The 16,362-nt window shown below is 41.6% G+C and overlaps 1 protein-coding gene across 9 annotated transcripts in view; it reads right to left on the reverse strand.

Annotated features, from left to right (window-relative positions):
• Nucleotides 1–16,362, reverse strand: part of ROBO1 (roundabout guidance receptor 1) — a 1,191,004-nt gene that overhangs the window by 38,236 nt on the left and 1,136,406 nt on the right. For 6 of the 9 annotated variants that reach the window (XM_044251144.1, XM_044251142.1, XM_044251149.1 and 3 more), the window contains 4 exons: nt 14,568–14,765; nt 10,050–10,076; nt 8,567–8,609; nt 1,679–1,833 (listed from right to left, as the gene is read on the reverse strand). In XM_044251144.1, the coding sequence (XP_044107079.1) occupies nt 1,679–1,833; nt 8,567–8,609; nt 10,050–10,076; nt 14,568–14,765 (423 nt within the window). The remainder of the gene's footprint in view (nt 1–1,678; nt 1,834–8,566; nt 8,610–10,049; nt 10,077–14,567; nt 14,766–16,362) is intronic. The other 3 variants (XM_044251145.1, XM_044251150.1, XM_044251148.1) reach the window with 1 other exon arrangement.

Below are 16,362 nucleotides of genomic sequence, written 5' to 3' on the forward strand. Positions count from 1 at the left end.
TAAATGAAAACATTTTTAAATAAAAAAAATTTGTCAAGTTACAATGGTTAAAAATATCACTATTTGATCCATGTAGTTCATGGTGGCACCCGCATTAACAGCTCACCTTGAAGACTGGTTTTCAGCTTGATAGGCTGGTGAAAAATTAACATGGCTGCTACTAAAGAGGTAAACGTGAATATAATCTTAAGAGAAATATGCAACTTCTCTGTAATACGGAACTCAACTATTCCGCATTTTAACAATAAACGAGCAGGGAACACAAATATTTGACTCACCTGGACTTTAGTCATTCTGATTTCTAATTTCTAGGTAACCAGGCCATATGGTTTTGCCAATTTCATTTTTCTTTCCTAATCTTTCTAAATGAGTGGGATTCCAATAGAATTTTCTGAGATAATAGACATGCTCTGTTCTGCATTGTCCGCTTTGGGAGTCACCAGACACATGTGGCTACTAGACACTTGAAACATGGCTAGAGCAAATGAGGAACTGAATTTTAAACTGTATTTTGTTTCATTTAACTGTAAATAGCCACCTGTAGCCAGAGGCTACCATATTAGACAACACAGCTCTACCTATTAATCTAAATGGGTATTTCCATCTTTTGTCTCTTACAGGGCTCAATACAGTCTTTTTAAAAAATTTGTAATCATATGAGCACTTATCTGTATAAATAGAATATGGACCTCTGGAGAACAGGGACATAGCTGCATGGATAGGTCATATCCACGTTCATCTCCGTATCCAGTGGAGACTCTGGGCTCGTTTTAAGTCTACACACAGACTGTACTATGATTTGTTTTTTATGGAGCATAACACCTTCACTTAAATGCTATCTTCTATTTCCCTTTTCATCAGTTCCATGGGTTATTTTAAATCCCTACTCCTATTTTTTGATTCTTTTAATATTTCTCAATTGGGAATATTGAAGGTTTTCACTTTGTTGTTTTTTTTTTATGCAAGAAAACATAAGTAATTTTCTGTCACCCCTCTCAATATATCATACTTTATCCATATTTTAATAATACATTTCGGCATGAAATCTTAATTGAGTAATTCACTCACACATATTTCTGAACCAAAAACATATGATATAAAATAAAGGTATGCATACACACCTGCAGAAGACACATATGTGTTATGTCTTCGGGATTTACTTGTATACAATAAAAGTCTGGGAATTTCAGTTTTCATTTACAATTTTTTATTACTGTTGTAGAGTTGCTATTCTTTTGGTCACTGCTGTTAAAGACTTTGGTTCATTCTATTGGTCACTGCTGTTAAAGACTTTGGTTCATTCTAGAGATTTATAAACTTTTTGATCTGTTCTATTCCCCAAATCCTGAAAATAATTAATCACGATATAAAGTATACATACACACATCCTCATAAAGAGGAATGCTTTTGTGCGATTTCATTTTTCCTTGTTGACTCTGTTCTAGAGTTCACACTCTCCCTTCTCCCATTGCATCCTGGGAAGCTCTGGTGGAAGGTGACGTGTGGAAGTAGAGGGATGAAGAAAATAGACAATCAGGGTAACCTGCTAGGCAACAGTCAACATTTTATGAAAATGTTGGCCAAACGTTCCTTTCTGAGGTAGGGAGGGGGAAGAAATGCACCCTCTTGTGGCCAGTCCTTGTGCTTAGGCTTAGGGAGCTGTCTGTGCGTCTCTCACCTGGGCGGCTGTAGGTGGTCAGGTTGCTATCACTGTTACCGTTGCCTGCCGTGCAGCAGTTGATGGAGCAGTCATTGTGATTGTTGCCGGTGTTGGGCCACGTGTCTGCCAACCATGGCTGCGCGGCGGGTTCGCTGATGTTCAGAAGTCCTGGCCTAAAGAAAAAAAAAAAAAAAAAAAAAAAAAATATATATATATATATATATATATACATATACACACATACACACACACACACACACATAGAAGCACATGTTTTATAAACAGCAAATGCTATTTCCCATTCAGACTTTCAACACAGTCTTCATCTTGTTCTCCCACATGACTTGGTCAGCTGTGCTGAATGCTATTATTATTCCTTTTATTTTACCGTTTTTGTTTTTTGTTTGTTTGTTTGTTTTTGACACGGTAGCTGTGAGGTAATACGAGGTCTTGGGAACTTCCCTCCGTGTACAGGGCCATCACTTTGTAAACGGGCACAGTCGTACGTCAGACTTACAACACTGAACTGTTGGCGATGCTCTACTTCAGCCGCAGTAACTGAAACTCCAACACGGAATCAGAACCATGGATCCCTATATGTTGTGGTACTGGAGTTGCTGAAAAAATACCATAGTGGAGACATGAAAAAACTCATGATTCTTCTTGAGTGGAACAAGTTTCTTTACTCAGACAATGGATCCTTCACAGTGAACATATTTGCATAATTTTCTTCAAAACCTTGTTTCAGAAGAAACAGTGAGTCTGGGGCCCGGAGCCTCATCAAGGTTTCTGTGCACAGCTCTGGAAGGCTGTCAGGACTTTGTGATGGTGACAGGGTAAACCACCATAAATCCCCTCCATAAACAAAGGAAAGCTACGGACTTAAATCTGGTAGAACGAAAAATGTCCACTGCAGGAAATATTAGTGTTCCTGTCTTTTTTGGCACAACAGACATTCATGCCCTTTCCACGTGCTTTGGGAATGAAAAGTGCTCCAAGGGCTGTTAGTGGGAAAGCCCAGACCCCTAGGGCCAGAGACAAAGACTAGAGTCCCAGCCCGGCGCTCCTCATGTCCTTCTCCAACATCGACTCCATTTGATAATTTAGCAAAGAGGTGATGATGGCAAGGTGGGCTGTCGATCCACAGCGAACAGACGGGTGCTGCAGATTCTGCAAAGATTTGCTTCACGCTTTCATTTTCTTTGTCGAAGTGCGATAACCGTGCTGCTCGTTTCCCCAGAAGCAAGAACCTGACACTTCACCCTTTGGGGTTCCGTGATGCCCAGAGAGTCAACTGAGGAAACTCACTATTGCGAATGATGGCTATTTGGAGAATCCTTCCCTCCAAAGGAAGAAAATGGATTTACAATTTTTAGGTCTGTATACATATGCAGATGTACGTATATGTATGCGTATCTGTAATAAAAGATGAGTATAGGGGCACCTGGGTGGCTCAGTGGGTTAAAGCCTCTGCCTTCAGCTCAGGTCATGATCCCAGGGTCCTGGGATCGAGTCCCGCATCGGGCTCTCTGCTTGGCAGGGGGCCTGCTTCCTCCTCTCTCTCTCTGCCTGCCTCTCCGCCTACTTGTGATCTGTATCTGTCAAATAAATAAAAAAAATAAAATCTAAAAAAAAAAATAAAAGATGAGTATTTAGTTTTTGCTGACGTGTGAGGCACTGTTCTGAGTTCTTTACCTGTATCAACTCACTTAACTCTTAGAACCATCCCACAAATAGTTACCACTATTTCCAGATTTTACGGGTGAGGAAACCTCAGACAAAACTACACAAAGTGAAGGAATGACAGAGGCTGGGATTCAAGCCCAAGTTCTCCAGCTCTGGAATCCACACTGGAATCCAGGATGCTATCAACATACATATCAGGGAGTGCTGAAATCTCCTACCGTCATTAAGCATTCATATAAAAGAAGGAGTTGGGTAAAGTGTCTGCTGTCTCAAAATTCAGAATAACGCTGTTAAAACTGAGCAAATTTGTTACTAACGTTGTTTATAAAACCATGCTTTGAGGAGCCAATTTGCCGAACTATTGAAATTGAAAACATTTAAATGCAAGCTGCATCCCAGAGTCTGGAGTCTCTGCATAGATGTTGGTTAGAGAAATTCCGCATCTAGTAATCTTTAGCTTTCCTTATTTTATTTCCTCTTGAACTTAAACCCAGTGTGATATCACTATAGAAGTTATTGAAAATAAATTTCCATATTTGACGCTGTGGAGATATGATGGGTCTAAAGGAGGGGTCAAGTGGAAATTTTTCAGTCCGGCTTACATGCTTCAAAAGGAACAGACAATATTTTTATGCTACCATGATTCTCTCCAAAAGCACTTTGAAAGTGAGTGTTTTGATATCACAAGCTGAAAGGACTTTCCATATGGGTGGGTGATTTCCAACAGGAAGTAAGATTAACAATTCACATCCTGGCTTTGGTTTAGGCTTGTATTTGGAATACTAATTATGTGGGGAAGAAGGTGAACCATACGTTATTGACCCATAATGAATCTTAAAATGTCATGTGTATATTTTATAAGTTTCTGAGGAAGTCAAGGTCATATGCAGCTACCCTGATAAAAATATTAGGGGCTTTTTTAAACTACCGATCTCATAGGCTATTTTTCTGCATTTAAGGGACGCCTGGGTGGCTCAGTTGGTTGGACGACTGCCTTCGGCTCAGGGCGTGATCCTGGAGTCCCGGGATCGAGTCCCGCATCAGGCTCCCAGCTCCATGGGGAGTCTGCTTGGCTCTCTGACCTTCTCCTCGCTCATGCTCTCTCTCACTGTCTCTCTCTCTCAAATAAATAAATAAAATCTTTAAAAAAAAAAAAAAGATGATCTAGTGTGTACGAGGCAGATTTAGCTGCCCAACAATAAGAAATTAAGCAGAGGTCAAACTCAGTGCTGGTTACAGTAGTTAACAGGTGTCTAAAATACATCTTTTTACCATATAATATTAGAGGCTGAATTTTCATACTGATACATCTGAGTTTTGCTTATTTCTTCTTTGTCTCTTCAAAGACAGTATTATCGGGGAAAAGAAGATAGCGGGGCTCAGAAAACCCAAACTTTTCTTCCAGTTCCTATTAAGGGGATAAATTTGTGTCACAAAGGAAAAGAGGACACTGCATTTAAATAACTATGTAGTACTTACTTCCATTTCCTCGGCTCCACCTAGGGCAGATACTCTAATTGCTCACTCCCTCAAACAAAACAAAACAAAAAACCCATCTGAAATCCTAAACCACAAAATAAAATACTAGAGGGTCCCAGGGCTGGAGAAAATAGTAAGGGGGCCTGGAAGTAAGGGTTGCCTAGACACTATCTCCTCCTTCCTTTAATTCAGAGCCTGAAAGAGCTCTGACATCCAGAAAGGAGCAAGGGAGAGATTTGAGAGTGGACAGTATTTCAGAGCGAAGCAAAGCCTGAGCTCTGTTTCCTTGTCATCTCCCACTGCGAGGAAATGATTTACTGGCGTTCTCTCAGGTCTGATTTTCTTACTCCTTTCTTTAGGACTTCTGCGTTATTCCCAAGTTTACGCTGTGGTTTGGCTGTTAAGCAGGGTTTTTGGACGGGGATGTCTGAGGTACGGAAAACAAAGGGATGGGAACAGCCACTTAACACTGCTTCCCTGGTCCTCTCCTGGATTGTTTCACAAGTCCTTTGCCCTTTCCAGGTTGGGAAGAGGTCTCTTTGTTTGTCACAATCCTCATGTCCCCTCTCCTGGGAATGGTTAAATTCACCATTTTGTGGACTAGAAAAGATTTCTAGCCTTCTCCTTTATTAGATTTTGGTTGCAGCGACTCAACCCTGCCACCGTGGTGGGAAAGCAGTCACGGACAATAACGTTAACCACGAAGTCTGGGTTGTATCCTTATAAAACTTTATAGACAAGACAGGTGGCAGACTGGATTGGCCCAGGAGCCATAATTTCCTGATACCTGATATAAACAAAAGATAACTCCATTACCTCACGCTAGGTGCTTAACCGTGATATTTACACAGCACACAAAGTTCCTGGAGGACACAGCAGGGGACGCTCAGCAAACCAACAGGTTCCAGGTTGATGGATTTAGGGCCCATAGGAGAACCTAATACTGGCGAGTGGCAGGTGGGCTGACACAGTGGATTGGAGGCTGAGGCCCTCAGAGTTGGGGAATGGACCCCCCAACACCCTACATATAATGGCTGGCTTCATGGGCTATACTGAATTCGGACATGATATTTTAAACCTGGAGAGTTCTAGTAAAAATGGGTTCTAGAGCAATTCAGAGACATGATCAATATGCACCAAAGGTCAAAGGGAATTGCTAGAAATAGTCTAACAAATTAGATCAAGGTAGGACTGCTGGGCGTTTAGGCGATGGGTGAGGCAGGAGAGATGAAGTACTTGGCATGAAACAGGACTGGGGTAGGGAAGGGGGAGGAAAGCAGGGTCAACAAAGGCAGGGATGGAAGCAGAGGAAAGGAAGACTCGAAATTTTCCCTTAGGGACCATCAACCAAATGAGGCAGGAGGTCCAGAGCGGGCTTACTACTCTGAGATCTGGGAGGGAAACCAGTATTTAGGGGATGGACATGAAAGGAGAGAGTGCAGGAGACTGGGTGACTGACCCTTCTCTTGCCACACGGAATCAGAGAACACAGACACACACACACAGACACACACACGCACACAGACACAGACACAGACACACACACACAGACACACACACACACACACACACACACACAAAATTCCAACCCACCCACCCAAACACACACTCTGGCTAGGAAAGGAGACCTCTTCCTGAAATACTCCTGATCCCTCTTACCCTGCTCTGTTGGTTCCAAAGCACACATGGACTGCTGATAGTAGAGCTGACTTTTTAAATGCTTATTATCTATCCTGTATCTCCTGCTCTTAATGTAAGGCTCACAAGGATGGGGATTTTTCTTGACTTGCTCACTGATGGATGCCAAACAACTACCATGTCCCATGGTAGACATTTGATAAATAGGCCTGGTGAACAAATAAACTGAAAGTTGCTTATATGACTGTCCTTTTGAGCGTGGACGCTAAGATCTTTATTTAGCTGTTTCCTCTGTAACATGCCAGCATCTTTCATCATTTTATTTGGCACAAAGGTCTTTCTTACTTGGTATTTGAAATACAGAAGATTCACTGTTATTCTCTTCTTGAATTTAAACAGTTAATTCTGTATGGTGACACAGCAAACTTCCAAAAAATAGCTCTGTCTGTAACTTCCAGATTGTAGTTTGTCATTTTTCAGTCCTGCTGTAGAAACTTGCATTGGGTACCCATGGATTCCTTCCATTAGGTTCTGTACGGTCATTTGCTCTAGCTAGGTTGGTAAATCCATTTGGAGCAAGATCTGGAGATATTTTATGTGTGCGCACGTGTGTGTGTACATGTGCTCATCCACAGAGGCTAGTGCAGAACACAGAAGATGTTCAACCCGCATTTTATGTGCTCTGATTCCCGTGAAAGCAGAGTCTACAGCCATGAGCCCACACATGTAGACAGGTGGTCATAACAGTCAGGCATTCCAGAACTATCCATGAGAGGATATTGTTATGCCACGGGCTGTTTCATGAATATCTGGGCTATCATTTCGAAGGAATGTCCCTGGAGACAAAAAACAGACGGAATCAAGTGAATTTATTCCTTGTAAAGACCTCCCCAGCTTTCGGGTCGTCCAGTGGCTGGCTTGGTTTCTCAGGTATGAAAACTGTAAGCTAGTCCCGGTCCCAGGAAGGAAACATCACTGTTGTTGCCATATTCGTACAGGCGTGGCGGTCAACACTTTCTTAAAATCACCCTTTGCCGTATGCTAAATTCAGTCATTGTGTCCCCGTAGGGCATGCTCCTTGGACTCAGAAATAACACCTGCCTCATTTTTGTCTTTTCTAGTTGTAGAGATCCGATCCGGCTGGGCAAAGCAAAACACTCAGTAAGCTAATGGAATTCGAATTAGAAAATGGTTTTGATTGTTTTTCTAAGCTAGATGTTGCTGGTTTGAGGGAAAAAACATCATTTTATTATAGAAAATCCAGAGCTTGGCTCCTGTAACATATACCTTTTTGTAGCTTTTTTTTTTTTAAGATTTTATTTATTTATTTGACAGACAGAGATCACAAGTAGGCAGGGAGGCAGGCAGAGAGAGAGGAGGAGGCAGGCTCCCCACTGAGCAGAGAGCCCGATGCGGGGCTCGATCCCAGGACCCTGGGATCATGACCTGAGCCGAAGGCAGAGGCTTTAACCCACTGAGCCACCCAGGCGCCCCTTTTTTCAGCTCTTTTAAGCTCTTTTAAGCTGCCTGTCACATCAATTTGTGATTTCTCTGTCAATATATTAAAGTTCACTGAATCATAATTACAACAAATAATACATATAGGATTGAGGTGCATTTTAATTAAAGAGAAAAGAAAAGCTCTGTATTAACCTAGGTTTCTTGTTGTATTTGTATTTCAACACAGACCCCTATAAAAGGAGAGCGGAATTCACAAGAAAAACAAACCTAACCTACAACTTATGAGCAAATGCTGTGTTCAGCGGATTTTCAAATGAATACTTTTTCTTTGATGGTATCTGTTAACTAGCTATATTTCTTAATCTTCATAAATGCCATTGCTTAATTACTTGAACTCCTTTTAATGATCGGCTAAAGCAGCAAGTTTGTCTTTCCCGGTTAAAGTGCGCCCTCTGGTGTTCATTCGCTAAGATGCTTCCGTCCATGGCATTGGCATACAATCTCCGTTCTACAGTATTTCTAAAAGATTGGAACACATTTCATCCTTACACCTTGTATGCAAAGAAAGTGACGTCATTGAGGAAGACAAGATGAGATACCTGGAATTCCCTTTAGGATCTACAAAAGAAGCAGGATAATTACCTCCCTCCACTGCTCACAGCTTCACCTCCTCTCTGATAAGTTACTAGAATGTTACAAAACAAAAACAAAAACAAAAACAAAAAAACACAAAAGAAAAAAGAAAAAGAAACAATTAATAGACATGTTTACATTTATAAAATTGAAAGTTATTACATCCACCAGTATCTTTCTAAAATGGAATGCTTTCTCACTTTCTACTGAGAAGCATTGCAAAACCATCACAGAAAGTGACAGGTTTCTAATTCAGCTAGTTTTTTAAGGATTATATAGAATTAAATATGTTACCCTTATTTTCTTAATGTGCCAATAAGGTTGAGAACTAAGTAAAAGCAAGTTTGAATACACTCTTATTAAATATATTACACATTGTTACATTTGCATTCCCATAGTTTCCTATTTTGAATTTGTTATTAGAGCCTATAATTGCATGATTACATAATTAAAATTTTAAATTTGGGGAAAAAAATGGCAAGACTATTGTCCCAGAAGTATGAATACCAGTAAGACAAAGATACATGTTAAAGTAAACCTTCTCTCCCTCTACACACAGAAGTATGCCATTAATTAATATGACCTAATTTTTTTTATTGTGGCTTACAGAACCCCTTCCCATTTTATTTTCACCAGACGTGTGTATATATAGTGACAATGCATTTAAATGCTCTTGAAAGCATTCTCAGTCTAATGAATTATGGGTGTAAAAATTTACCAGTAATAAATAAAGATTTGCACACCGTGAGGCAAGGGGTTAAGAAGATTAGCTTTTCTGTAAATACAGACACATTTTCTAAGAAGAAATAGGTTTCTAAAAGCTGCCAAATTCTGCTACTTAGAAGAACTCCAAACAGGGAGTGTGTTAAGGAGAGATAACTGCTTCCAGTGATTACAATAACTGGATTAAAACCGAGGAGGCAAGACTTCAGGTACATCGGATATTAAAGGTGATGTGAAGGAAGAGGACCCACTTTGAAAGAAACCGAATAGAACAAAATATTAGGATTCTGACTTTGGGAAAATACAAAGTTTTATCTTTCACATGTGTTGGATATTTTCATTCCCCTTCAAAAACGTTGATTCTATGGACATAGCATTGCAAGGGAGAGAAATTTTCATTGGGCAACGTGAACGCTTACGTTAAGGGGGAAAAAAATGGACTGCCAAGTAGGAAATAATCAATAAGATCATTAGCATGTTAAATCATGCCGAGGGTGGAAACGGAGCGTCTATCTAACGAAACACGTGCGCGCCAGGCCAGGAGGCAGCGTGGGGTCGTGAACACATAACTGTATTACATGGCGGGGGAAAGCATCACCAACCATTTCTACTTCACATGCACGCCTGATGTGAGTGAATGAAGTATTGCATTCCGTCTTAAGTCCTTCTCCCCAACTAACTTCAGAGAACGAAATCAAAACAGAAACACAACAGTACAACACATGCCAAACTGACAAAGAAGAGGAGGAGGGTAAGTGCAAATATATACCTGTTGGTGTGAAGGTAAAAGACGGGACTGAAAAATCAAAACAAAATAGAAACCAGTTATTAAGCTGAAGAGAGAAAGGGAACATATCACATTAGTATAAATCAAGCAGACAGCTGAACATAAAACAAATGTAAATAACTAAGCCAGGAGTTCTGACACTCTGATATAGGAGTAACACCAAATCTGAGGTGAAAGGAAGAGGCTTGTCTCTACAGGTACCATTCTGAAGTGTCTGGCGTGGGAGTCGGGCTGGGTTAGCCTGGGAATGACCCTGCTAAGTGTGGTCCCAGAGATGGCGCTCCCGGCCTTAGGACAGACGGGAATCCTCTGCGATTAATCATCTCCAAACATTGGCTGACGGATGCTCAAACAAGTATTATCAGGGTCTCGCTTGAACCTTATCTAGAGATCTGAAAGTAAATGCTTATGAACGTGGACTAATAGGTGCGCTGAAGTATTCATCATTCAGAGAAAGAGAATCAGAGACAGGAAGGAAGGAAGGAGAGAAGGAGGGAAGGTGGGAAGGAAGGAGGGAGGGAGGGAGGGAAGGAAGGAGAGAAGGAAGGAGGGAAGAAAAGAAAGAAGGAAAAAAGGAAGGAAGAAAGGAACACAGGAAGGGAGGGAGGGAGGGAAGAAAGAAGTAAAGAAACTGGAACAAAGGGAACCATAAAACCAAGCTGTTTCACTGCTGAGAAATGCCTGACACCTTATCATAGAAACAGTGTAATGCTAGGTTTTTATCATTATAGAAATTTGTGAATGGACTGGAAAAAATGGGGAGTTTTAAACTTTAATTTTTCCATTATAGTTTACGTCCAGAAGCATTCTCCGGGTAGGCTGTGCCGTTTTTAAATGTCACACTAGAAGCTAAACAATAGAACGGTAACACCCCACTGAAAACCCTCACTCTGCAGTTATAAATCTTGATCTAATCAAGAAGGCCTGAAATGGAAACACAGACCTTAAACGTGGCAAGCTCGCCCCCCCCACCCCCGGGGTTTTCCTATCTCCTCCCATTCCTGGGTGTTGAATACACCGCAGTCCATTTCCATGTCATTTCACGGCGGGAGGAGGCTGACTTATTTTGCAAGCCCTTCACGTTAATTTCAAGTAAACATTTCCCCGGTCCGGAAAGCGGGGGAATCGTCTCTGCTCCCTGGAAGACTCAAGTTGGCATTTAAGAAATCCTTAATACTCACAAACTGGACTACTGATCACGTACCGTGGATCAACAAGCTGCCAAAAATGCATTTTCCACGGCACCCTGGAATGTCTCCAAGACATTTACTTTAGCCCTTGGGGCTCCACACTGCCATGCTGGACAATGTGGTGTGATGGTCACTGGCCACCAAACCATCGCTGAGCACACTCGAAGGAATACGGACAAAAACTTCAGTGTCGCATGTGCTCAACTGATACACTGGCTTTCCCTGGCAGCGCAGCAGGCCCTCCCTGTCTCAGGAACTCTGTTGTGTTTCCTTTCAGTTAGGTCTTTTCAGAGCTTCGACGTAACTTAGCCACAATCAAAAATTCCGAGTCATAGTAACAAGTCTTCATAAATAAATAAATCAATAAAAAGGCACATGTAAAAGTAAAGCTATTTGAGCAAGAACAGAGTGCCTGAACATTCCTTTGCAATCACAAGGACATAAGGAAAAGAGAAAAAATATGAAAGGTCCTTGTCTGTCCTCCTAGCTAACTGCTAGCCCTTAAAATCACTGCAGAAGACACGAAAAGAGGTCCCTCTAAATGAAAATTTTAATGGCTTGTACACCAAAGAATGATTTAATTTTCAAAGCTTCCAATAATAGAATCATTTCTTTTCACCCAGCGATGCTGGTGCACTGTGTGGACATTTGTGGAGAGGGATCCTGAGTGTTCTAGCTGAGGGTCTATCTACAGGTACACATGGTGGGGGGAAGGGGGAAGGCTAATAACACTCACTATTACCCAAAGTCACACGCTGGTTTGATGGTTTAAAGGTCAAGAGGGTCTCTTATATCTATTTCTTTAAAATCTTTCACTTCTTTTTTTTTTTTTTTAATAATTACTGGCATCGTTTATGGCATAGACAATTTACGGTTTTGGGGGAGGCACTTTTTATTTTTTTAATTGGATGGAAACAGAATGATGAAAAATTGCCAGCGAGGCAAAGTGAGGAAAGCAGAATCAAGTGCTCACCAATTACATTTGTAATTATGTTCTATGATTTCTGCTTAAACACAAGCTAGTTAAAAGGACAATGGTATTAGTTTCATAGGTTTCGCACAAAGAGCTCACAGGCCTTTGCCAGCATGCTTATAGTCCATTAGTGAAAGAAAAGGCATTTCAGAAAGGAAGGGGGTTTCATGTCACACATTCAGATTTCAAGACACTATAGAGCATTAAAATGTTATAACTACGCAGCTGCAGCCCTTCACGGCACCAAGAAATACAAGATTCCTGGAGCATTCGAGAGTCTCTACAAATCTACGTTAATTAGTCACTTTTCCTCTTCAAAGTCGATTTCAAAATGCAGCTCCCAACTCACCCTGCCCCTCCCCCACTCCGTGACACAGGGACACCCACAAGCCCCTTCCCTGCACTGGATTTAAGTCAAAGGTTGTAGACGGTCCCACATGTGCCTGACATTGTTCTACTCTGGGGACATAATGAGCCCCAGCTCTCCTGGCAGTCACCTGCACGCGCTTGTTTTCCATTTCACAGGCTATAGGGACACTGACATTTTGCTTCATCTCTAGACAGAACGCATATCTGCAAAAAAGATTTTTAGGGATGCGAATGCCACAGCAAATGGATGTATGTACATGAAGGGACGGCTGCATGTCCACAGCGGAGAGGCACGTTCCTGTATTTTTACCACATGGGTGATGGATTTGCGTTGACTCCTGTTTGCCAAGACCCCTGTGACTGACAGCACAAATATTTTAGACCGCGGTCCCAGGCTGTTTTGTAAGTTTGTAGGGACAGTCAATAGAAACTCATTGAGAAAAATTTTGGCTAACGCTACAAGTTCTGACTTCGCCATATAACGGGTTTGAGAAAGGTCTTGGCCAAGACATATAGGAAATGTTTGCTTAGAAAATATGTAGACTTGAGGGGGGAAAAAAAAAAAGAAATATGTAGACTTGGGGCACCTGGGTGGCTCAGTCAGTTAAGCGCTGACTCTTGATTTCAGCTCAGGTCCTGATTTCAGGGTCGTGGGATTGAGCCCCACGTCTGGGTCCTTGCTCAGCACGGAGTCTGTTTGAGCTTCCCTCTCCCTCTGCCCCTCTCCCTGCTAGGGCACACTCACTTCCACGCTCTACTCTCTCTCTCTCTAAAATAAATAAAATCTTCAGAAGATAGGTAGACTTTTGCTTTTAAAGGGCCGGTGATCGTGTGAGAGGGATGTGTTCATTGGTAGTTCTCTTTAAGTCTGTTTTCCAGGGGCACCTGGGTGGCTCAGTGGGTTAAAGCCTCTGCCTTCGGCTCAGGTCATGATCCCAGGGTCTGGGGATGGAGCCCCGCATCGGGCTCTCTGCTCAGCAGGGAGCCTGCTTTCCCCCAGCCCCTCTCTCTCTGCCTGCTCTCTGCCTATTTGTGATCTCTATCAAATAAATAAACAAAATCTTAAAAAATAATCTGTTTTCCAGCCAAGCAAAAGTGAGAACTATGGTGAATGTATAATTGTACCCAAAAGAAGCGCTCTAGGTAACTTTTGGACAAAAAAAATAACTTAGGACTGTCCCCTGAAAACCAGGACCTTCAGTCACCTGTAGTGCTTATCAGTGGCCCTGAGCTGATTCATGTGTTTGTCGGGGAGGTGGAGGCAGGGAATGTCTGCGGACCTTGGCACACTTGGCTCGTCCATAAAATTGTAAATAACCGCAATCAAGCAAATTTCTTTTCTAACACTATAGACACACTTGTGAGGAAAGCCCCATCACGGATTAACAGTATATACACACTCAACTCCGTGACCTTAAATACAACAATCAAAAAAGGACTAACCCTCCTCTCTGCACGCAGAGGCACATCATCTAGTTGGGCATTCCATATTCGCTAAGGAATGACTACCTTATAACTAATCAGAAATGCTTAAATAATTATTTTATAAATAATCTCTGGCGTCACAAAGGCAGCCGCCCTCCCATAAAAGCTGCGTGAGACCGTGCGAAGTTGGTATTTACAATTCCTGTGACAAGGACATTAAAGAATTTCTTTGAGAATCTAAAGCCATGAAGTACTTCCCAAAGGGCACACGAGAAGGTATAACGACCAAGGGGAGACCTACCTTGGCCAAACCTAGTTTCAAGGAACTGAGCCTCAAACAGATAAGCCCAGCTGAAGCCTTGCTGTTCGAGAGGAATCCTTATCCTTATCTAGATCACCCTAAAAGCACTTTTGAAAATCTTTACATATTAAAATAATTTAATATAGCAGATGGATAACTGTGAATCGTTGGGGGCCACAGATTCAAATCAGGAGTTACCGAAACATATTTAAAAAAACGGAAAAACTCAGGAAAGCTAATACCTTTCCGGATACCCGCGTAAGTACTCGCCAGCCCGTTTCTCTTCTTTCGGTGTCGATAGAGCCAGATGCTGAAGACCATGAGGATGATCCAGCAGGCGGCCCCGATGCCCGCGATGAATGCGGGCTGCTTCACCACGTCGGAGATCTGCTGAGCAAGGCTGACTTGGTCTTCAGGCGATACCGGGTTTCCGTGGGAATCTGAAAAGGCATCTTGGGATTAATATGGGTCGAAAACTCGGCCACATCATGAATGCATGCTTGTCTCATAGAAAATGGCTATCAGGGGCACCTGGGTGGCTCAGTGGGTTAAAGCCTCTGCCTTCGACTCGGGTCATGGTCCCAGGGTCCTGGGATCGAGCCCCGCATCGGGCTCTGTGCTCAGCAGGGAGCCTGCTTCCCCCCCCTCTCTCTGCCTGCCTCTCTGCTTACTTGTGATCTCTGTCTGTCAAATAAATAAATAAAATCTTAAAAAAAAAAGAAGACGACTATGGCTATCATTATTTTGTGAATTTTTAGACAATCATTTCTTTCATTCCGTGACATCTACCCTTGCCAATTAAAATAGTCCATGAGATTTTCAGCAAAATTACAGTCATTCTATTTTAATTCAAAACAAACAGGACATAATAATTTTGTGGAATGTGTTTAAAAACACGACAATGGCACACAGGTTCTATTTTTTTTTTTTTAACTCCATGGAACTCTTCATTGCTTAGATTAAGTTTCAGAGGACAGAGCTAACAGATAAATACAAAATTACAATTCTAAATACTGAAATGCTTGAACAGGAGTCTATAAATAAGGGGTAGCAAATAAGTTGTATAGAAAAGACATGAACTTTCTCAGACTTCTCAATTACATGTTCTAAAATGATAATAAATAAAATGTAATTTCCCACTTAAGGTACATATTGAAAAAAAGGTGTGTGTTTTCCTCCTCCCTGAATCCCCCAACTACATGACTATATTATAAGACTCTAAAATGTCTTAGAAACACATTATCTGAGCCTATGTTCATGGGGTCTATACAATTTTTTAAAAAATTTTATTTATTTATTTGACAGAGAGAGAGCACAAGCAGGCAGAGCAGCAGGCAGACGGAGAGGGAGAAGCAGAACCCTGGCCGAACAGGGCACTCGATGCAGGGTTCTATCCCAGGACCCTGCGATCATGACCTGAGCCAAAGGCAGCTGCTTAACAGACCGAGCCACCCAGATGCCCATCACAGGGTCTATACAATTTAGTATAACATAAAACTAAAGAAAATTTAAGATAATGTTACCACTGAGATAACTATGAATAATCTTTCTTTCTTTTTTTCTTTTAAAAGTAATCTCTACACCCAAAGTGGGACTTGAACTCACAATTCCAAGATCAAGAGTCGGATGCTATGCTAACTGAACCAGCCCCAAAGTCTGATTGTTTGTTTTTGAGTAATCTCTTTCTTCTAAAACAACAGCCATGACCAGCAATAGACCCAAAAACATTAAATACAGACAAGAACTATCCAGTGTTACAAATAGTCGAAAAGGCTCATGTTTTCTGTTCTTCTGACTCGGTAATTTAAAATTGATGGAATTTCTGGCAATGTAAATTTCCTTTTTTATGTTTAAACCTACTAAGAGATTCTTTTTTTAAGTCCACCATTTCAATAAGTCATATGGAGCCGTCAGCAATGTTTGGAGAAAAGTACAAACCCTTGTTCTGTGATCAAAGCAATATCCTACTTTGTTGGCACTGAGGATTCCCAGTGGGCACAAGTCCCATTAGTGCCTGTGGTTTTAATGTTCTGCCCC

This window comes from Neovison vison, chromosome 6, assembly GCF_020171115.1.
Source record: "Neovison vison isolate M4711 chromosome 6, ASM_NN_V1, whole genome shotgun sequence".
In the NCBI taxonomy this organism is placed as follows: Eukaryota; Metazoa; Chordata; class Mammalia; order Carnivora; family Mustelidae; genus Neogale; species Neogale vison.